A 23,087-nucleotide genomic window follows, 5' to 3' on the forward strand; every position below is an offset into this window, starting at 1 on the left:
AGTCTGGTTGCAAAACAGTTCTAATATTCTAGCCTAATCTGGCTGGTGGCTGCAAAACAGTTCTAATACCCTAGTTTCCTTGTCTGGTTGCAAAACAGTTCTAATATTCTAGTCTCATCTGGCTACAAAACAGTTCTAATATTCTAGTTCTAGCCTAATCTGGCTGGTGGCTGCAAAACAGTTCTAATACCCTAGTTTTCTTGTCTGGTTGCAAAACAGTTCTAATATTCTAGTCTCATCTGGCTGCAAAACAGTTCTAATATTCTAGCCTAATCTGGCTGGTTGCTGCAAAACAGTTCTAATAACCTAGTCTTCTCGTCTGGTTGCAAAACAGTTTTAATATTCTAGCCTCGTCTGGCTGAAAAACAGTTCTAGTCTTCTCGTCTGGTTGCAAAACAGTTCTAATATTCTAGTCTAATCTGGTTGGTGGCTGCAAAATAGTTCTAATACTCATCTCATCTGGCTGCAGAAGAATTCTAAGGGTTGTCTAGGGTTTCCAGTTATAAACAGGGTTGTAAAAAGACAATAGAAGGTATGTCGAAGAATCTGTATAGGCATGCCTCAGGGGCTGCTAAAAGGAGAAAGAAAAATAAAGAGCAAAAAGAGACAGTAAAACAAAAGACGTATATGCAATCTTTTTTAGTACCAAAGCATCAGCTTGTTCAGCCTGATGGTGATGAACAAGGAACAAGTTTCACCACAAGTATAGATAGTACTGCAGCGCATCCTAATGCTACAAATACATATGCTGTCTCTATCTCCAATTTGGAGCAAGGAGTAATTCCTTCTGCTCATCATAAATCCAGCAAAAGCCGTGTAGATTCTAATACACCTCAGCCTGATGAACAAGGAACAAGTTGCTCCATAAGTCAAGTTGCTGACACTGATCAAACTATAGTAAGCCGTGCATTACATCCTAATGATGATGATGAAGTCGTCATCCAGTCATCCAGTCATGCTGTTTGTACTATAATCACCAAAAGCACTAGAGATACAGAAGTAGCTACTATGGTGCAAAGCCCATTGACCATGGACTATGAAGAAACTGGAGATTATGCCCCAGTTTCCCAATCCCAGCAGTCCATATCTGCTATACCAGAAATTACAACAACTTCAAATGCTATCAAAAATATCATTAAGAGTTACTCTAATGATCCTGCTGAGTGGGGAAGTAACATTTCTGAAGATTTGCGTGAATATTTTTCTAAGAATCAAATTCAAAATAAGTATGTGGACTACTCTGCATCTAAAAGAACATATACTGATATTACAAGGTATCTGACTAAAGAACTATTCATACGGAAAAGAAATAATGCTGAATGTATTACTCGTGATTGGATGATCTACTCACCCTCAACAGGAACTATATTCTGTGTGCCGTGTAAACTTTATAGTAGTTTGTCTCATGCCCTTGCAACATCGGGCTTTAATGACTGGAAAAATGCTGCTGCAAGATTAAGGGAGCATGAGAATTCACCTGATCATCGCAAGTGTGTTTTCATATTCACAGACAGGGCAAACCCTGAATGCCGAATAGACCGCGCTCTTATTGAACAAGAAGTTCATGAACAGAAGTACTGGCGGGAAGTTTTAAGAAGGGTTGTCGATGTTGTAAAGTTCCTTGGTGAACGTGGCTTACCATTCAGGGGAACTGATGAGCTATTTGGATCCCCACAGAATGGGGCATTTCTGGGAATACTAGAGCTTATTGCTAAATATGACCCATTTCTTGAGCAGCATATAAAGAAGTATGGTGGGTCAGGCAGAGGGGTAAGCAACTACATGTCATCTACCATAGTAGAGGAGTTCATCGAGTTAATGGGAAATAAAGTTGCTCAAGTAATAGTGCAAGAGCTATACACTGCCAAATATTTTTCTTTAATTGTAGATTCCACACCAGATCTCAGTCATGTTGATCAGCTAGCAATTGTACTACGTTATGTTAACAAAGATGGGCCTGTGGAACGGTTACTGGGGTTTGTTCCAATCTATTCTCATACAGGAGAACATCTTGAAAATACTGTGTTGTCATTCCTGGCTGTATTGAAAATTAATATTCAGGATTGCAGAGGCCAAAGCTACGATAACGCTAGCAATATGTCTGGCAGATACAATGGATTGCAAGCTAGAATTCGTGCAATCAATCAGTTGGCATATTATGTGCCTTGTTCTGCACATTCACTGAATTTGGTTGGAACATGTGCTGCAGAATCCTGTCTTAAAGCAGCTACATTTTTAATCTATTGGAGTGCATCTATGTTTTTTTTTCTTCATCCACTCATCGATGGAACATTCTTAAAAATGAGCTTTGCAAAGCTCCTGGAAATCTTTCTGTAAAAGGTCTGTCTGGCACAAGATGGGCTGCTCGTTCTGATGCTACTAAAGCACTGAGAATCGGTTTTCAGTATGTGAAAAATGCTCTCAGAGAATTAGAGTCGTCTGATCACCAAGTAAGAGTCCAACATGAGGCAAAGTCCTTATTGGGAAAACTCAACCACTTTGAAACCGCCATTCTTCTTGTGGTGTGGGGAAACATCTTAGAAAGGCTAAATGCGACTAGTAAAACTTTACAAAACACCAAAATCTGTCTTTCAGAAGTAGTCATACTTTATAACTCATTGATTGCATATGTGCAAATAATTAGGGATTCATTTGACACATATGAACTAGAAGCTAAAAAGCTAACTAGAGACCATACATATGCAGGAGAAGGAAAACGGCTTAAAAAACGCAAAACATTTGCTGATGAATCACCATTTGATGATGTTAACCAACATATGTCAGCAAGAAACAAATTTATCACTGAAACATTCTATGTATTAACAGATTCTCTTATTGCAGAGCTTAAAAGAAGGAATCAGTGCTATGAATGCTTGAATAACCGTTTTGATATTTTTAATACAAACTTGCCAATATCAGATTTACGCAGCTCTGCAGACAAATTGCAAAAAAACTACCCAGAGGATCTCGAAGACTGTTTTACAGAAGAATTTTTACAATTTTCTGCATTGATACCCCAGGAATCCATGGTGTGCCCAATGGCAATGAGGCAATATATAATTGCCAGGGACTTGCAAAAAACATTTCCAAATACTGAAACCTTGCTACGTATGTTTTTATGCATGTCTGTAACCAATGCCAGTGGAGAAAGATCATTTTCCTGTTTGAAAAGGATAAAAAATGAAAGAAGAACTACCATGGGCCAAGAAAGGTTATCAGCCCTTTCTTTGCTAGCTGTGGAATCCGCTTTAGTCAGACAACTTGACTTTGATGACATTGTGGATTCTTTTGCTAAGCAAAAAGTACGTAAAGTTAATTTGTAATTGTTAGCTGCTCAGCAAACAGTACAAGGCTTGGTACACAAGTCATGAAATCCCTTCACCAGCTTCTTTATTTCTAAATGTTGAAATTCTAATTCATTGTCTCATATGGCTGCAAAATATTTCTAAAACCCTACTCACCTGATATGGCTGCAAAAAAATGTACCCTAGTCTACTCATCTGGCTGTAAGAATTATTTTAAATCATTAAAAGCTACATCATAATTTGTTATTATATTGGGAGACTTACCCTGTTTTAAAATGTGTGTGAATATTGTTTTACAAATCTAGTTCAAAATATGTATTTGTATGTAAAACAATCATATACTGATATTACAAGTTATATGACTAAAGAACTAAGGAAAATAAATAATGATGAATAGACCATGCTCTTTTTTGAACAACCAGTTCATGAAAAGAAATCTGTCTGCAAAACAATTCTAATATTCTCGTCTTCTCATCTGACTGCAAAACAATTCTAATATTCTCGTCTTCTCATCTGACTGCAAAACAATTCTAATATTCTCATCTTTTCATCTGGCTGCAAAAGACTTCTAATACTAATACTCTAGTCTTCCCAATTAGCTGCAACATTTCTAATAGTCTAGTTGTCTCATCTGGCTGCAGATTAATTTTTATGCAAATTTGGAACAAGTCTTTAATGCAACTGATTCCCAATTCCTGACATAATTCTTAGAGTTCATTAATCTAAGTGCACAAAGTCTAATTCTAATACCCTAATCTTTTCATCTCGCTACAAAAGAAATATTTTACCCTAGTCTTCTCACCTGACTGCAAAACCATGCTCTTCTTTGAACAACTAGCTCATGAAAAGAAATCTGCTTGGATTGTCAGTGTTGTAAAGTTCCTTAGGCTACCATTCAGGGGAACTGATAAGCTATTTGGATCACCACAGAATGGGAGATTTCAGTGAGTACCAGAGCTTCATGCTAAAAATGATCCATTTCTTGAGCAGCATATAAAAGACGTATGGTGAGTAAGACTGAGGGGTAAGCAACTACGTCATCTTCCATAGTAGAGGAGTTCATAGAGCTAATGAAAATGATTCTAAAACTCTAATCATCTCATCTGGCTGCAAAATAATTCTTATACTCAAGTCTTCTCATCTGACTGCAAAAGAAGTCTAATACTCTAGTCTTCTTATCTGGCTGCAGAAAAATTCTAATACCCTAGTGTCTCATCTAGCTGCAAAACAATTCTAATATTCTACTCTTCTCATCCGACTGCAGAATAATTCTAATATCCTAGTCTCATCTGACTGCAAAACAATTCTAATATCCTAATCTTCTCATCTAGCTACAAAAGAATTATTTTACCCTAGTCTTCTCATCTGGCTGCAAAACAATTCTAATATTCTCATCTCTTCATCTGGCTGCAAAACACTTCTAATACTAATACTCTAGTCTTCCCAATTAGCTGCAACATTTCTAATAGTCTAGTTGTCTCATCTGGCTGCAGATTAATTTTTATGCAAATGTGGAACAAGTCTTTAATGCAACTGATTCCCAATTCCTGACATAATTCTTGTTAGAATTCATTAATCTAAGTTCACAAAGTCATTAAAAGCTAACTAATAATTTATTATTGGTTATTATATTTGGGAAGCTTACCCTGTTTTACAATGTTTCTTATTATCTGTGGCTCAAGTGTTTTTGTAACTGTGGCTATATTTTCATCATATTGCTGCTATTTCTGCAATAATAATGGCAGTATTTCATATTTATTTTATGGGCATACTTTTTGTGTTCAGTACTGGACATGCTGCTTTTTGTTAGCTAATTAAATTTATAAATTAACCCTTGGTCTGACTTTGAGTATGAAGAAGTAAATGCTGTGTAGGTTTGTCTATTACAACCTTATTATTTTATTTGAGTAGCACTCTATTAAAGAATAGGAATGGATAAACAACAATCAATTGATGTCTTTTCTGAAGAAATAGGTTAATGCAGAGTGTATTCTTAAGACAATGAACAGAAGGAATACCTTCTGTCAGATTGCCAACAGTGTTACTACTGAACTTTTAAAAGAACTGTCATAATAAAGGTGCGCTAGTATAGCAGTGCTTCTTTTGTAACTGTAACTTTAGGTGGTTCGAGATGGGGGGGCCCCAGAAGCACTACCTTGCCTAGGGCCCTGTTTAGTCTTAATCCGGCTCTGTTTGAAACGTTCATAGAGTTCCGCCTAAGAATCACCAACAAGAAAGCCCGCCACAGACAACAGCAGCGCTCTTTCTTCTCAACCTCTGTCGCGGAGTAATACATGAAAACTATAGCGCTGTAAAGTAGTTCCGAAAGGGGCGTGGCTTGGTGGCATCTTTCTCTTGCTGTGGTGCGGAAGGATTTGGAATTGATATGCAGCGCGGCCGTGGCCTTTTCACACGACGTGCGGCCTAGCTGGAATAAAGGAGACGGGAGTATCCCGGGTGTGAGGCGCCCGGCTTGCCCAGAGGAAAGAGGTGTTTTGACAGAGGCTGAGTTCCGGGAACTGACTCGGTAAGACTGTGGGTAAGGATTGGATTTTATGAGTGAGGAAAGATGCATTAGTTCTTACGACGCTGCCGTGTGTGTCTGTGTGCGGAACTACTAGGCCGCAGGCCCTGAGATTGGGCGCCAGAGCCGTACAAGGTAACAGGGCCGCGTCGTGTGTTAGCCAACGTTATCTGTTCTGCTGAATGGCGTGGCGCTAAATTACACGGCCTAGATCTTCTTTCAGCTAAAGCCTCATTTTGTAGTGTAGTACAGGGAGTCACGTGGGGCTGTGTGTGTATGTGCGCGTGTGATGGCGGCCGGATGTAGGAAGCTGAGGTACAAGGACGACTGTAGGTACGGCGCAAACGTGTCTTTGTCGGATTGTGGCTTTGGACCGTGCTCTGATCTGTGTAGCCACCATTCTCCCTCTATCTCCCTCTGGTGACTGTACAATGCGGGCTGGGACGTGATCTCTGTAGCCATTCTCTCCCCCCCCCCCCCAGTTTCTCCTTATGGAACCTATGGGAATGTATATCATTGCTGGAATCTCTGCAGCCTCAGTTTTCTTCCAGTATTTGCCTTTATATAGTTACCTATGGGGATGTATAATGCATGGCTGTGCTGAGAACTGTTGCCTCACTGTAGGGGCGTCCTCTTCTTGTGTGTAAAGGGGGGGTGGGCGCAGTGTAAAGTTGTTTACATTTTTGCTGTACAGTGGATTAGGGTCAGGCCACACAGGGCGTTTTGGGGAGATTTGGTCGCCTGACGACTAATCGCCTCGTTTTTGTGGTGACCAATCTTCCCCAAACGCCTTCCCTGAATCTGCGCCGGCTAAATGAAAAAAAAAAACTCAGTCGCAAATCACACGCGGCCATTCGTTTTCCGAAGTCACCCGTTCTTTTTAGCCGGCGCAGAGTCAGGGAAGGCGTTTGGGGAGATTGGTCACCGCAGAAACGAGACGATTGGTCGCAAGTCGACCAAATCTCCCTAAAACGCCCTGTGTGGCCTGACTTAATAACGGTTCATTTATTTTAAATGTAAAGATCAAGGAAAGTCAAATTTCTCAAGTGAATTTGTTTTTTTTACAGCAGCCCCCCTTTTAGTCCAGCCACTTGTTTACAGCCCCCTTCACAGGGAGTCGCTGTAGGACAGTGTCCCCCAACCAGTAGATCGCGAGTAAAGCTCCCCATAGACGCGACGATTGTTCTTTGGTGAACGACCGATTTCAGTGCAGTCCAATCAATCCGTCAAATTATCGTGCGGTTAGTGGGATTGAACGATCGTACATTTTACGATTTTTCGGCCGACATCTGTCAGAGAATTGATTGGCCAGGTTTAAAAATCTTTATCGGTCCCAATGCAATCTATCTATGTCTGCAGGGACAAGCAGGCAGCTCCCCTTCAGTTTTGCTGGCAATATCACCTGAAATGGTCTTTTTAGTTGATGGGCACATTGTACATTTAAACTATCATTTCGAGATAATTGTGGTCTCATGATAATGATTGGATCTTTTAAAAATCTTTACATCTATGGCCGGCTTAACATGTTGCTCACCAACTCCTTGGATTTTGCTCCCAGTGGCCTCAAAGCAGTTGCTTTATTTTTTAATTCCATGCTTGGAGGCAAGTTTTGGTGCACAAAAACCAGTTGTACTGCCAAACAGCCGCTTGTAGTCTGCCAGTCCATATAGGGACTACTAAATAGCCAAGCGATGCCCTTATTTTACATCCCCATGGACTTTTTCATGTTTGTGTTGCTCTCCAAATCTATTTATTTTTTTACTTTTAAATTTGGCTCACAAGTAAAAAAAAGGTTGGGGACCCCTGTTGTAGGACATGGTGGCTGCTAACCCCACTGTTCTTATAGCCCAGAAAAGGAGCTTTTTTTTTTTTTTTATATAAAGATGTCTGCACTAAAAAATTGTCACTAACCCTGCATGAAGATCTGACTGTGTGCCAGTTCACTTGCAAAAAGTGCAAACATGCACTAATGAGGAGTTCCGGCTATAGACAAATAGCAGTGTTCTCACTCTCACACAAGCACATACTTCTTTCAGCAGTATAAAATGGGTGTCTAAAATAAGGTGCAAAATTCGGTATGTGAGGGGCAATACGGTCATACTTGAAACCGGTTGAGCTAGTATGTAAACCTACTTATACAGGCACAGTAAAAAGCAGAGTTTACTTATAGTGGTTGTTCACCTTTGAGTTAACTTTTAGTATGATCTAGAACAGGGATCCCCAACCTTTTGAACCCGGGAGCAACATTCAAAAGTAAAAGCAGTTGGGGAGCAACACAAATATGAAAAATGGTCTTGGGCTGCCAAATAAGTGCTGTGATTGGCCATTTGGTAGCCCCTATGTGGATTGTCAACCTACATTGAGGCTCTGTTTGGCAGTGCACCTGGTTTTTATACAACCAAAACTTGCCTCCAAGCCTGGAATTCAAAAGTAAGCTCCTGCTTTGAGACCACTGGGAGCAACATCCAAAGGGTTGGAGAGCAACATGTTGCTCACGAGCTACTGGTTGGGGATCACTGATCTAGAATGATATTCTGAGACAATTTGCCAATTGTTGATCATTTATTATTATTATTTGTGCTTTTTGGGTTATTTAGCATTTTATCAGCAGCTCTCCAGTTTGCAATGTCTGCAATCTGGTTGCTGGGGTCCATATTACCCTAGCAACCATGCAGTGATTTAAATGACACTGGAATAGGAGAGGGCCTACATAGAAAAATAAGTAATAAAAAAATAACAATAAAATTGTAGCCTTACAGAGCATTTGTTTAGATGGGGTCAATGACCTCCATTTGAAAGGAAGTCCGCGAAAGAATCCAAATACTTGAATGCCAATGAAAAAGTTGCTTAGTTATAGCCATTCTATAAAATACTAAAGTTAATTTAAAGCTGAACCAGCCCTTGAAGAAAATAAAGCACATATTGAGTTTTTGATGCACTGTATTATAAGCAAAGTGTCATTATTCGACTGCCTGTTCAACTGCTTAAGGTTTCATAAAACTGCTTCAATGTGGGTGTAATGTGCATACATTATCTTTTGTGTACAGGTTATTTTCACTAATTTTTCTGGGGGTTTTTTTTCCCACATTTTGTACAGGTCTTCACAATGACACAGTTCTTACCTCCAAACTTGTTGGCGCTCTTTGCCCCTAGAGATCCAGTACCATACCTCCCTCCTTTAGATAAACTGCCACATGAAAAACATCACAATCAGCCATACTGTGGGATTGCTCCATACATAAGAGAATTTGAGGTGAGTACACAGCTATATGTATCGGCTAAATAATTCATACCAGCAAATGTAATTATATCAATCTAATGTTATTGTCCATAGGACCCTCGAGATGCTCCCCCTCCAACTAGAGCAGAGACCCGCGAGGAGCGTATGGAAAGGAAGGTGAGAAATTTATATTGATGATACTGTGTATTTGGCAGCATAGATGGACATTACATGCCTTTGTTGAGTTTATCTTTGCTTGCAAACAACACTAGAAGTTTCTATAGACTTCCTTAAAAATTATTTTAAATTGTCATTTGTTTTAAAGTAACAGTAACATTAAAAAAAAGTGTTTAAAAGTAATAAAAATATAATGCAGTGTTGCCCTGCGGGTGTTTGCTCCAGAAACACTACTGTTGTTTTTATTAATATGCTGCTGTGTAGCAATGGGGGGCAGCCATTCAAAGGAGAAAAGGCTCAGGTTACACAGCAGATAAACTCTGTAGAACATAATGGTGTTATCTGGTATCCACTATTTAATCTGTGCCATATAGACTTGTTTCAATTTCCACCAGCAGCTTGTTTATATGAACTATAGTAATGTTTCTGAACCAACACATCAGTTTTACCAGTGCAGGGCAACACTACATATTTTCATTACTTTAAAACACTTTCCTTTTTTGGTGTTACTGTTTAAGAAAATGCATTTGTGGTTTAAAGTAGGGCTAAACGATGCCTTCACCAGGGGATCTCATATACAGAGTAATTTTTGGCATTACTTGACTGGGAAGATGGCACAAATAATTGTCAGCAACAAAAATTCCAAAAAAAAAAAAAAAATACATTTCAGAAACAAAATATAAATAATTTCAAACTTGAGTGGCTTGGGCACTAGAGCTACAATTTGAGTCATAGGTGTTTGATAGTATTTACTCTTGTCTTAGTAGGTGGGTAGTGGTAAGGAATAGAGACTTCTGTTATAGAGGGCTATATCTATTTTCTGTCATAAGCATCTGTGTTAGACAGCATCTTTTCTATTCAACGAACAAAACCTGTTCATAAGAGGGATGCAAACACTTGGCTAGACCTAGGGGCAGATTTATCAAAGGTCGAATAGTAAAATTTCAATTCAGATTTTCGAGTGTAAAAATTCACACATTCAATTTTTAATCCCCTTATTTGAATGTGAGATTTATCACACTTCAACCATGGAAACAGTCCTAATTCGAATATTCGCCACCTAAAAGATGGCAGAGGTCTGTTGAGTCATTTGGAGTTAATAGCCTTTCTGACATTAGTTTTGTTTTTTTTTCGGAGAGAAAAACTAGATTCGTACGAATCAAGTGCCATTGGAAACTATAGGATCGTACATTCAAATTAAATAACCTCCCAGTCGAATTGAGTATTCGAATTTAAAAAAAATTCACATGAATTCGACCTTTGATAAATGGGTCTGTGTTTTTTTGGGGTTTTTTTTGTTTGTTTTTGATGAAAGTAAACTTGTCTGTTGTACTAAAATGACCCTGCAGCTGCTTGTACTGCTAGAGAAACTTGAGATTTCAATGTTACCTCAAAACCTTTTAAATCAATTTAACAGCGAAGGGAAAAGATTGAAAGAAGACAGCAGGACGTCGAGAATGAACTTAAAATATGTAAGTGCTGATTCATGTGACGTTTTATGCTGTTAGTAGTTTGTTAAATGCTGTTTTCAGTCAATCGTACATATTTAGAAGCTGTGGTTTGTTTTTTTTGTTTTTTTTTTAATTCTGTAATTCTTCACTTAATAGGGGATCCACACAATGATCAGAATGCTCAAGGAGATGCCTTCAAAACCCTGTTTGTTGCAAGAGTGGTAAGTTTTGTTTGTGATTTTGTTGTTTTCTTTTACATTAATTTTGTCATGATAGTAGCTGTCCAGAAATTTGCCTGGCATTTACCATTTGTGTGTAGATAGAGAGACCGAGAGAGACAGATATCCAATAGAGAGAGAGAGAGACACACAGATATTCAATTGAGATAGAGGCACAGATATTCAGATGATAGAGAGAGAGACAGACTGACGGACAGATATTCAGTTGATAGAGTAGACCGAGAGAGAGAAGAAAGAGATGGATATAGGTATATGGATAGCTATATAATTTTTTTTCTTTAAATTGAAAAGTAGGCTTCATTACATTATCCCTCTGCTTTCATTGTGAAGCAGCTGCTCTAAGGCATATGACAATGGCAGCCAAAAGCCCCCTCTGCCTGTCAATATTCTTTGCTAGTGAGTGGCAACTGTTCTGTTGTGTGAACACAGGCCTCCACAGCGAAACTCTCAAGGTAGCGCACCTTCTTCAAGCTCCTCCTAAAAGCATTTTTCATGATCTGAATGATTTTTGCTTTACAGAATTATGATACAACAGAGTCCAAGCTACGGCGAGAGTTTGAGGTGTATGGACCTATTAAACGGGTAAGGACATCTTATTAAGCATCAAGTTCATTTGAGCTGAATACAGCGAGGCACGCTATTCTAGTTTTATTACATGACCTATTTTGACTGGCTCTTTTAGGCCATTGAGGCTGCACAGCCTGCTTCAAATAGAATAATGGTTTAGAAAGTGTTTTCAAATTCTAAAAGCTGTAAATTGTGTATTGTGGGGTTGGTAATTTTAGGCTGATGGATGCTAAATGACTATAAAACATTCTAAGTCTAGCGTGCATTTGTGTTAATATAATGGGGCAGCTTTGCACAAAGGTCACCAATCCGTTTTTATTTACAAATATATTGTCTTTCTGTTTTAGATTCATATAGTATACAATAAGGGATCTGAGGGATCTGGGAAACCTCGTGGATATGCTTTCATTGAGTACGAACACGAAAGAGATATGCACTGTAAGTTTCTTACTCTTGAACAAAAAATATCCATTTTGTTTTAGATATTTTTTTAAACGTTTTTACTTTGAAAGCCCTTTGCAATGAAGGGCTGTGTTTCCAGAAGGTAAGTAACTATAAACCATTCAGGTGGGCACTCGAATTCCAGGAATCCCCACTGTAACACTCGGCATTTCCTAAACAAGAGGTTCACCTTCAAAAAAACTTTGCATTAAGTAGAAAGCAAGAGTCCTAGTACGACCTACATACAATTTCTTTTTTTTTTTTAATTCACTGTTTTTTATAAATGTAAAAATTAAATGTATCCTCTTTATAGCAGCTCAATTGGATCACAGACTGTCTAAACTGTTAGTTTGATACATTAGTTGATAAAGGTCAATAGTAGTGCAATTCTTTTTAAAAATGGAAAGTTTTGAAAAGGTGAACAGCTACTTTTAACAAATTTAACAATTTTAATTTCATAGAGCTTGGTATAAAGGATTATCCCAAGTGTGAATAAAATTGGATTAAACATTTTGCACTTTTTTTGTTTTTGTGACCACCTATTGCTTCTAAAGGTAAAAACATTTTAATTTTAGTGAGGTAGGAATGGGGACGGCTTCCGGATTCCTTTTTTTTTCTTTCTTTCTCTTTTTTTTTTTTTTTTTTTTTTTTTTTTACATTTGGCCATTCATATTTTTTTTTTTTTTTTTATCCTATTGAAAACTGCACCAATGACATTGCTTCAAGGGATGTTGTATAGGTTGTTTTTAGCAGAATAATGCTCTATGCAAAAAAGCCTGTACAGTCACATTTAGGACATTTATTGCAAGACATGCAGCGCTTTCTTTGCTGTTACTTTAAACTTTGGAACTGAAAGGTATGCTTAAAGCAGTGGAAAACAATCTAAAGAGCTTTATTTGATGCTTCAGAGTCATCTCTACCCACTTGGGATTTCTGTAGTCCGGGTCCTACCAAGAATGGCTTAGAGGACGGGCAACGTTATGTTCAGGTGCCAGGTGTTAAATTTCTTGATCAGCTTGTTCATGTCTGCTCCAAGAAATATCTGGCTGCATTTCATATAGCCATTTTTATTAAGAGGGGAAACTTGCCTCTCCCCTCTGTGTGAATGCATAACTGTTGCCCATCCTTTATATTTTTCTTTTTTTTTATTGTATAATGTAGAACAAAATCTTATCTGTGACAGTGCAATGTGAGGGGGGTGTATTAATTTTGTGTTCTTATTGCCACTGCAGCCACCATTGTGATGGCAATTGTCACTGCTGGCTTGCAGCTGAATCTAATGCTCCCCTTTACAACATCTCATTGTATGGTTGGTATAAGGGTTTGTATGATGGGTAAGACTTTGCAGCATTTACACACACAAGACACAGAAAATCAACTAATTCACCTTGCACAATTCCCACATTGTAAGGACATTTCTTACTACATCAACACACAGACCAATTTATTCGCAGGGAGATGGTTTTTCTTTTTATATTGGGGCAATATTTACATATACTTTAGCAAATATTGGGACAACATGACTTATTATTTCCCACCTTTCACATAAGCAGTTTTAACCAAAAATTCAACACTCCTAAAGCTATAGCTCTATGTTCTGTAACAGGTAGGGGGGATGCACCAGATCCACTATTTTGGAATCGGCTGAACCCCAAATCCTTTGCCAATTCTGCCGAATCCTAATTTGCATATACAAATTAGGAGTGGGAAGGGGAACACATTTTTTACTTCCTTGTTTTGTGACAGTCATGAGATTTCCCTCCCCGTCCCCAATTGGCATATGCAAATTAGCATTTGCTTTGGCTGGGCAGAAGTATTCGGGCGAATCCTGCTGAAAAAGGCTGAATCCTGGATTCGATGCATCCCTAGTAATAGGACTGGCCAAAGTAGACTTTTTAAATACTAAGAGAAGCCCATTTATCAAAGGTCGAATTCACGTGTGTTTTTTTTTTTTTTTTTTTTTTAATTCGAATATACTCTCTATTCGACTGGGAGGTTATTTAAGAAAAAAGTCGAAAAATTCAAATCATATTCAATTCGTACGAATTGAGTTTTCTCCAAATGGCTCAACGGACCTCTGCCATTGACTTGTACATGAACTCTGCAGGTTTTAGCTGGCGAATATTCAAATTAGTACTGTTTCCATGGTCAAGGCGTGATAAATCTCACATTCGAATAGGGGGATTAAATTCAAATGTGTGAATTTTAAATCTCTCAAATTCGAGTTTCACTATTCGACCCTTGATAAATCTGCACTAGTGGATTTTTTTTTTTTTGCCTACATAGTATATTGGGATACACTGATTTCTTCTGGGTTCTTTCAGTTGCTCTCTTCATACATATTTTAATACTGACAAAATAGTAAGGGTCTGGAGCATATACTAATTCCAACATAGAAATTACTTAAATTTACATTTCCATTCAGACTACATTCATATGCTGTAACATGAAAATCATTCTTGGATATTCCAAAAGGCAACAATGTTTGCCTTCCTTGAACATCTATTTTACCTTGGTGCGCAATCAGTAACCATAAACCACATTGCATAACACCAACAAAACTCATTTTTAAATACTGTGTAAAGACAATTTTGCATTTAGAAGGAAACCATACTTTTTAGAACAGTTTCAGGTGAGGTCTGCTGTAGATTACATAGTACTTGTTAGTTGGTAAAGTGATCTGAATGCTAGTACAGACCAAAATCTCTTCTAATGTTGAAAGAAAACCAATATAAAAGGTAGAGCAAAAGTTGTACAGGTATGGGACCTGTTATCCAGAATGCTCGGGACCTGGGGCTTTCTGGATAAAGGAACTTTCCGTAATTTTGATCTTCATGCCTTCAAGGGGTTGTTCACCTTCAAACAACTAGTTGGTTTTGGATAGATCACCAGACATAACAACTCTTTACAATTACTTTATATTTTCTATGTGTCGACTTGTTTCTAATATTGAAGTGTAAAGTGTCATTTTTCACTTTCTAAAGTGGCTCTGGGAAGGGGGGTTGCCGACCCTGTAAACTGCGCTAAATTGATACAGTTGATCCATTTCTAATGTTGTCCCTGCTGAGCAGAATCTCTGGGTTTCATTACGGGCAGCTGTTAGAATTGATACAATAGTTGCTAATATTCCAGAGATGCTGCTGAGAAATGGATCAACTAAATGTTGCAAAATTGTGACAGTTTATAGAGTCTGCACCTGAATTACTGAGCTGCCAGATTCAAACACCAGAGATGGGAACTTTCAACTTTAAACTTAGATTTTGGAAAAACAATAAAAAATATTAAATAATGGAAAGTAATTGATAAGTCTTTATTTCTGGGGAATAATCTGAAAGCAAATCAACTGAAAAAAAGTGTTTGGAAAGTGAACAACCCCTTTAAGTCTACTAGAAAATCAAGTAAACATTAATTAAACCCAATAGACCGGTTTTGCTTCCAATAAGGATTAATTATATATTAGGTTGGAATAAATACAAGCTACGGTTTTATTATGGAGAAAAAGAAAATTTGGATAAAATGCAGTCTCTGGGAGACTCCTTTTCCATAATTCTGAGCTTTCTGTATAACAGGTTTCCGGATAACTGGTCCTATACTTTAGAGCAATATGGCATGAAGCCCTATGGCTCTTTTGTGCAGACTGTAAGGGTAACAGTGTTGCGGCTTTTATGAGCAAATAGCTGCTAATTACGGTATGTCTGGTGACCTACCATGTTAAACAAGCCTTAAACAGCTCTGTGTTAATCAACAGTAATATTTAAGCCAGACTCCAAGGCCTTCCATATTCCTCTGCAGAGTAAGTAGTAACTTTGGAAGAGGTAGTAGTTCCTATTAGTATAGCTTCCCTCTTACACAGATCATGGTTGTTCAGGAATGACACAGTGTTGTTATGTGAAAGGTAGGTCACAGTTTTAGTTCTTAGTGGTAGTAAAAGACTATAGTCTTATCACACTTGGTAGTTGCTCCTGTGCAACTGCTGGTGAAAAAGATTGGTATACAGTGAGGTGGTAGGGCCCAGGTAAGCCACCGCAAGTGGATATCCCTTTTGCCTTCTCATTGGCGTATGATGCTACAATCAAATAGAGGCAGTTAACGAACCACCAGCCAGCCGGCAATGATATATCTTCGCTTTCTAAAGGATGAAGCTGGAGACTGTGCTTGGATGGAGTGGGGTAGGTGTGGGAAACTAGATTTGATTGGTGTATGTTTGTCCACCATATGGCCCTGTTGCAGTCGGTGTAAATGGATTTGGTATGTAACAAACACCCGAAGTGCTGGGAACTTAAAGGCCGTTTTGGGGGGTTTTTTTTTTTGTTACTGTTGGAAACGGTCCCTGGTACCTCTGTCCATTTTAATAAAACGGGCATCTGCTTTTGTTAATTCTCCCATTCATCCATTCTCCTTGGGATAGCTTTATTTATACATGTTCTTTATTTTTTTTAATGCAATTTCCAACCTATTTCTGCCTTCCCATGGGGCCCGCAACATAAACTTTTAAAGATCTCGGGGACAGCTTGCCCTTTATACACTAACATTGCATTTGGTTAATTGGCGTTATTAAACATTTGTCAATGCATGTAAAGGTGATTTTCCACTTTTCCCCCCACCCCTCTATTTGAAATTTCTTGCCATGGGTAGGCAATAGTTGTATGTGGCTCAATCTACTATATTGAAACCTGGGTAGTTAAGAGGTGGAAGAAATGATGGAAAATGCTGTGGGGCATGGTCTTAACGTTCTGCAATATGATCATAGATCATGCCATTGCTTGCTAAAAAAAAAAAATATTGAGCCAAAAGCTGGAGTCCGTGTGATACTGGCGACCACATTCATCTAAGCAATCAGTCAATATACTGTAACGATGGAAAAAATCGAGGCAGCCGAGGCAGGTAAGACAGTTTCTCAGCTGCGAGAAATTCGTCCATTCAAATCCAGTTTAAATTAATAAAAAAAAAAACGGAACTTCCCGAGGCTCAAACATCTTTCCAAGATATCGTCATGAAATTCGTTGAATTTGAGGCGGTAATTTGAAAGGTTTTGTAAGTAGTTTTAACAGGTAAATATTTTTACTTATTTTAGTGGTACTGTTTTATGGCGCTATTATAGGGGGCTGTAAACGCACTGCAGTGTAGAATATCTCACTATGGCGATTTATGTTTGGCGATGGAGCGTACTGTTCTTCACATTCAGCTTAAACCTTAACACATACTGCCAGTTGATATCCCGTAGAAGGCAATGGTTTGTGATGTATGTGTATATCCTCATCTACTTGATAGCTGAACAGCCTAAGCAAGACTTGAAGATTTTTTTCTTATAGTTGGGGTTACAGAAAGAAAAGGGGGATTAAATAGGAAAGTGATGTAAATTACGCACCCAAAAAGTTATTACACACCATATAAATTAAGATGTGTGATTTATGGTGGTAAATAGTTTGAAATATATTAAAAAAAAAACATTTTAAATTTGTTCATATATGAAGACTTCAAGATTTTTTTATTCGCGATATACGTAAGTTATGAAAGGAACGGCAAATAATTTTAACATGTTTTTCTTTCAGCATGGTTGTTAAAGAACTGGGGAATTAAAGGGGGCATTGGGGTGTTGGTGATGAGTTTTTGAAAGGAAATGCTACTGCTGGATTGCTCATTACATTGCAAGTTGTTCAGCTCTAGGGGTTAACAAGTTAGGCCTCAACACACACATGGATATTAACAACCTCTGCTATTTTGCCGGTTTTATATTGAAGATATAAAATACCTCTATCTCATGATTGTTGCTGTATTGTATTTTTGTGCTCCTGTGTCTGTTCTATCCAGATGGAGAACGCATTCAATTGTTCATACAAGTCTAAAACTCTTTAGGAAACCCTGATCAATGCTGTTCAGCAGAGCATTTACTTCTCTTCTCCAACACCTTTCTTTTTTTTGTTGTATTGAAGGTTGAAGTGATAATGCAAGATTTATTAAGTTTATAGTAGAAGCTCTGCATATTTTAGTTAGCAGTCTTGTTCTATGTGAAAGGCTAAGACTGTGTGCAGTATGGGAGGGGGGGGGATTATTGTGTGCATTTAAGCTAATTGTGTCTGTTCTGCCCTTCTGGCAATGTTGTGTTACAGCGGCATACAAGCATGCAGATGGGAAGAAAATAGACGGAAGACGTGTGTTGGTCGATGTCGAGAGAGGACGTACTGTGAAAGGATGGCGCCCACGCAGGCTAGGTATGGACATCCATCTCGGATTACTGAGGGGTTTACTTGGATCGGCTCTAAAGGATCAATTCTTAAAGGGATGCTGTCATGGGAAAAAAAATTTTTTTCAAAGCGCATCAGTTAATAGTACTGCTCCAGCAGAATTCTGCACTGAATTCCATTTCTCAAAAAAGCAAACAGAATTTTTATATTTAATTTTTAAATCTGACATGGCACTAGACCTATTGGCAGCTTCCCAACTGCCCCCAGTCATGTGACTTGTGCTTCAGTCACTCTTTACTGCTGTACTGCAAGTTGCAGTGATATCACCACCCTCCATTTCCCCCAGCAGCCTAACAGAACAATGGGAAGGTAACCAGATAGAAGCTCCCTAACAAGATAACAGCTGCTTGGTAGATCTAAGAACAACACTCAATAGTAAAATCCAGGCCCCGCTGAGACACATTCTGTTACACTGAGTAGGAGAAACAACAGTCTGACAGAAAGCAGTTCCATCCTAAAGTGCTGGCTCTTTATGAAAGCACATGACCAGGCAAAATGACCTGAGATGCACCCACACATCAATATTGCAACTAAAAAAATACACTTGCTGGTTCGGGAATGACCTTTTATATTTTATAGGGAATTATTTGCAGTGTAATTTAGAAATACAAACCTACATCATAAAAATCATGACATAAACAGACCGAAAATGTCTGTACAGCATGAAAAAGGGATTGTTGCCATCTTAAATATAAACCTGCATTGTAGGTAATTGCCCTCCATGAGTTGGCTTCTAATATAATTATTGCAACCCATTCTCAGTGCAGTTCATTAATATAACAGAATGAGTCCAATAGCATACATGTGCTGTGAAGAACTTCTAAATTGTGCTATATTCTCTCATTTTGAAGGTGGTGGTCTTGGAGGCACAAGAAGGGGAGGAGCTGATGTCAATATCAGACACTCTGGCAGAGATGATACATCCAGATATGATGAGAGGTACTTAACCACTTTTTATCTTCTTCCAGATCGTATTTAGTTGGATGCTATTTCTGTGAGGGAAGTGGTGTGTTATTCCCCCTAGGAAACGGGCAGCTGCTGTTTCCAGTATGGAATAAAACTGTTACCAACTGCCACTTAAAAGAACAGTAACACCAAATAATAAAAGCAGTTTAAAATAATTCAAATATAATAAACTGTTGCTCTGAACTGGTAAAACTGGTGTTTCCTTCAGAAACACTACTTAAGTTTATATAAATAGGCTACTGTGTAGCACATTCTACATAATAGATAAAAGACAAAGCAATGTAATAGAATACAATGGGATTCTACAGAGTGCATCTGTTATCTTCTATGTAACCTGTGCTTTGAATGGCTGCCCCCATGGCTACACAAAAGCTTTTCTTTTATAAACTATAGTAGTGTTTCTAAAGCAAACACACCAGTTGTACCAGTGCAGGAAAAAGGTACATTATAGTTTAACAATTAAATTATTTGGTGTTACTGTTCCTTTAAAGTAAGGCAAAAGCAGCTCTACTGTTGCTCATTTTAAAGGAGACATATAGGATAATGAAAAGAACCTAATTTTGTAGGCAATTGAGTACTATATGGTGTTGCTTTTACATGGTGCTAAAAATTTATATTTTTAGAAATTGCCCCTTTATTGGAGCTTCCTATAGATGTTCTCTGGTCCCTGTCTGTGTTTCAAATGAGGGGTGGGCGTGTCCTAATGGTCCCTGCCAGAAGCACAGGAGTGGGACAGCCAATTGCAGCCTGCCGTCACACAAGCAAAGACAGGCTTCAGTTCCCTATCAGGTCCTGCTAGCTGCTGATTGGTTCCTGTTCTACAGTGCAGTGAGAGCCGCCTGCACAACCTGGGGATTCAGGGAACAGGAAGAGAAGGGAGTGATTAGTAAGGTTTTTTGAAGAAATATTCAATAAACCTGCCTGAAACACTACTTTTAAGCAAAGTTCTTCTATGTCTAAATGAGTATAATGCACTGGTACATTCTTATTTTTTACAGTGTCTCCTTTAAAAGTGCTGTTAGTGTAATAAGGGTCAAACTGGCCGCCAAGTAAAACATGGCTGCTTCAAACAAACACCAGTGATTCAAATGTATTTTTCTGCCTTTAGATCTGGCACCTTTTCATGTACAGTATAGGCATATCTGATCACTGATGCAAAAAAAATTATTTTTGTATTTGATTAAAATTATTGCCTCTTATTTATTAGGGATAGAGAGCGGGAACGGGACCGCCGTGAAAGGAGCCGTGAGAGGGAGAAGGAGCCGAGGGAGAGACGCAGAAGTCGTTCTAGGGAACGTAGAAAAAGATCACGCAGTCGAGAAAAGGAAGAAAGAAAGCGTAGCCGGGAGAAGAGCAAGGACAAGGAAAAAGAGAAAGATAAGGACAACAAGGACCGAGATCGCAAGCGTCGGAGCCGTAGTAGAGAGCGCAAACGTGAGCGAGACCGTGACAGGGAAAAGAAAGAGGAACGTGTTGAAGCAGAAGTACCTGAGGCTGATGATGCCCCTCAAGACGATGCACAGATTGGTGATCTGGGCATAGATGGCATAGAACTTAAGCAAGAGCCTGAAGAAAAAAGTAGAGAGCGTGACCGAGAGCGAGACAGAGACAGAGAAAAGGGAGAAAAGGACAGGGATAAAGACAGAGATCGTGATAGGGACAGAAGGCGCAGCCATAGAGACAGGGATAGAGAGAAGGATAGGGATAGGGACAGGGACAGGGACAGGAGGCGAGATAGGGACCGCGATAGAGAGAGGGACAAGGATCACAAACGAGAGCGAGACAGAGGTGACCGCAGCGAAAAGAGAGAGGAGAGGGTTCCAGATAATGGTATGGTTATGGAACAAGCCGAGGAGACCAGCCAAGACATGTATTTAGATCAAGAATCCATGCAGTCTGGAGATGGTTACTTGTCTACAGAGAACGGCTATATGATGGAGCCTCCTATGGAGTGATCTTGTTTATAATGAGGGATTCCCCTTCCTCAAATGAACTTCTCTTCCACAGCCAGATCTGTGTGCATTCAGACGCTCCCCTCCAACTATGTCCGGACTTATTCATTCATACAGTTATACATTTTTACTTTAAAGTCACACCGAGTAACCATACTGTTTAACACAGATCAAACTACATTCGTCTTGGTATTTTTTAGGTGGGTATGTTTTACAATACAAGTATGTAGCCATCACCCTTGAACTTGTGTAAAGTTGCAAACATTGCCTTTTGTTTTTTTTTAAATGGCCTCATGAGAATAAAAACATTTTTAATGTTTAAAGGAACTGATTTCTTCTCTTTACCCCCCCATGTCCTTTGTGCTTGTGTGGGAATGAGTCTAAATATATACAATTCTATATACAATTCTATACTCGTTCGTTATTCATTAGAAGCTGTTTCTTATTGACCACATTCAGCTTCTGGGGCCACTCCTTTTGAGATCTAATGTTTGATCCTTAATTCACAAGACAAACTTATACATATCACACCAGCCAATCGGTCATAGAGCCAAGAATATCTGTGCATGCATCCAAAATCTCCCCCTTTAAAGGAGAACTAAACCCTAAAAATGAATACGGCCAAAAATACCACATTTTAAATACTGCACTTTTTGTACTAGCCTAAAGTTTCAGCTTGTCAATAGCAGCAATGATCCAGGACTTCAAACTTGTCACAGGGGGGTCATCATCTTGGAAAGTGTCTGACACTCACATACTCAGTGGGCTGTGATTGGCTGTTGAGAAGCTAAGCTTAGGGCTCGTCACTAATTATCCAGCAGAGAATGAGGTTGGTCTGTAATATAAGCTGATGCTACAGGGCTGATTATTAAATTCTGATGCTAATTGCACTGGTTTCTGTGCTGCCATGTAGTAATTATCTGTATTAATTACTAATCAGCCTTATATTGTGCCATTTCTATTCTATGTGTACTGTATATTGTGAGTGATAAAAACCTATGCACATATGCAGGAAACAGGCAAGGCAACTATGTTTTAGCAGAGAATTTTATTAAATTAAATATATATTTTTCTCTTTTACATTTATAACATGAATTCGTCAGAGAGTATCAGTGTGAGCAAGGCAGAGCCTATACATTTAAAAAAAAAAAACCTTAGAAATAGATTACATTATGTACAGTTATCATTCCAATAAATTAGGATTAAAACAAAATATATTATTAGAAGTACTGTACAGGTTATCTTCCACTTAGTTTCCCTAATATGAAACATACAGAGGTTTTGCACTTGAATAGCTGGCATATTTTTCACTACTACTAATAAGCAGTCTTTTACTGAGGCCTTGGGATAATCATTCATCCCAGGAGAGTACAGTACAACGGATCAGCATTTGCATATAATAAGCTTTGCCTTCAGTATCTTCTATAAAGGAAACTAGGAGAAGGATAAACCATACTTGTAGATGGGCTTTACTTACCCTTTAAAATATATATATTTTTTAAATTCAGTAGAAAGCAAACATGCCTTTAATATTCTTCATTGAGTTTATTCACAGGTACCATTGTATTGATGCATCATATAATTTATTATTGCTCTAATACAAATATTGTGATTAAAGGTGATGAAGACAAACAATTGAATGTTAGAGAAAAAATTAAAGAAAAAATTAAAGACAAATTCACCTTTTAAACTGACAATACAACCGTAATAAAGTCTGCAACTGTCTCTTATGTGGTTGCTAGGGTCAGAGACCCTACCACTCCGCCTTACGTCCAGAATGAAGGGTGTTGTACAGTGGCTGAATGGATAGAGAAGCAGCGGAAAATCAGAATAGAAATAAAATTGCAATCACATGACTTTCTGGTTGCCATTAAAGGGGAAGTAAAGCCTTCCAGACACCTCCCTGCACAGTCCTCTTGCTTATTACCAACTGGCTTAGATCTGACTGCCAAGGAGGGGTGAAAAAAACTGTATGGAGAATCAGAGGCACTATTTGCATC

At 38.5% G+C, this 23,087-nt stretch overlaps 1 protein-coding gene and 1 pseudogene across 2 annotated transcripts; both read left to right on the forward strand.

Moving 5' to 3' along the window:
- Window positions 1–215: 215 nt before the first annotated feature.
- Window positions 216–5,308, forward strand: LOC121395631 (annotated as a pseudogene).
- A 313-nt stretch (window positions 5,309–5,621) lies between these two features.
- snrnp70.L (small nuclear ribonucleoprotein, U1 70kDa subunit L homeolog) lies at window positions 5,622–21,410 on the forward strand. Of its 2 annotated transcripts, none has more exons than XM_018224342.2 (10): window positions 5,622–5,844; window positions 8,927–9,082; window positions 9,164–9,226; window positions 10,644–10,698; window positions 10,834–10,898; window positions 11,436–11,498; window positions 11,831–11,921; window positions 18,035–18,136; window positions 19,021–19,108; window positions 20,343–21,410. In XM_018224342.2, the coding sequence occupies exons 2-10, from the start codon at window positions 8,936–8,938 to the stop codon at window positions 21,088–21,090; spliced, it is 1,422 nt and encodes a 473-aa protein (XP_018079831.1). In that variant the 5' UTR covers window positions 5,622–5,844; window positions 8,927–8,935; the 3' UTR covers window positions 21,091–21,410.
- Window positions 21,411–23,087: the final 1,677 nt, after the last annotated feature.

Source organism: Xenopus laevis, chromosome 7L, assembly GCF_017654675.1.
Source record: "Xenopus laevis strain J_2021 chromosome 7L, Xenopus_laevis_v10.1, whole genome shotgun sequence".
Lineage (NCBI taxonomy): Eukaryota > Metazoa > Chordata > Amphibia > Anura > Pipidae > Xenopus > Xenopus laevis.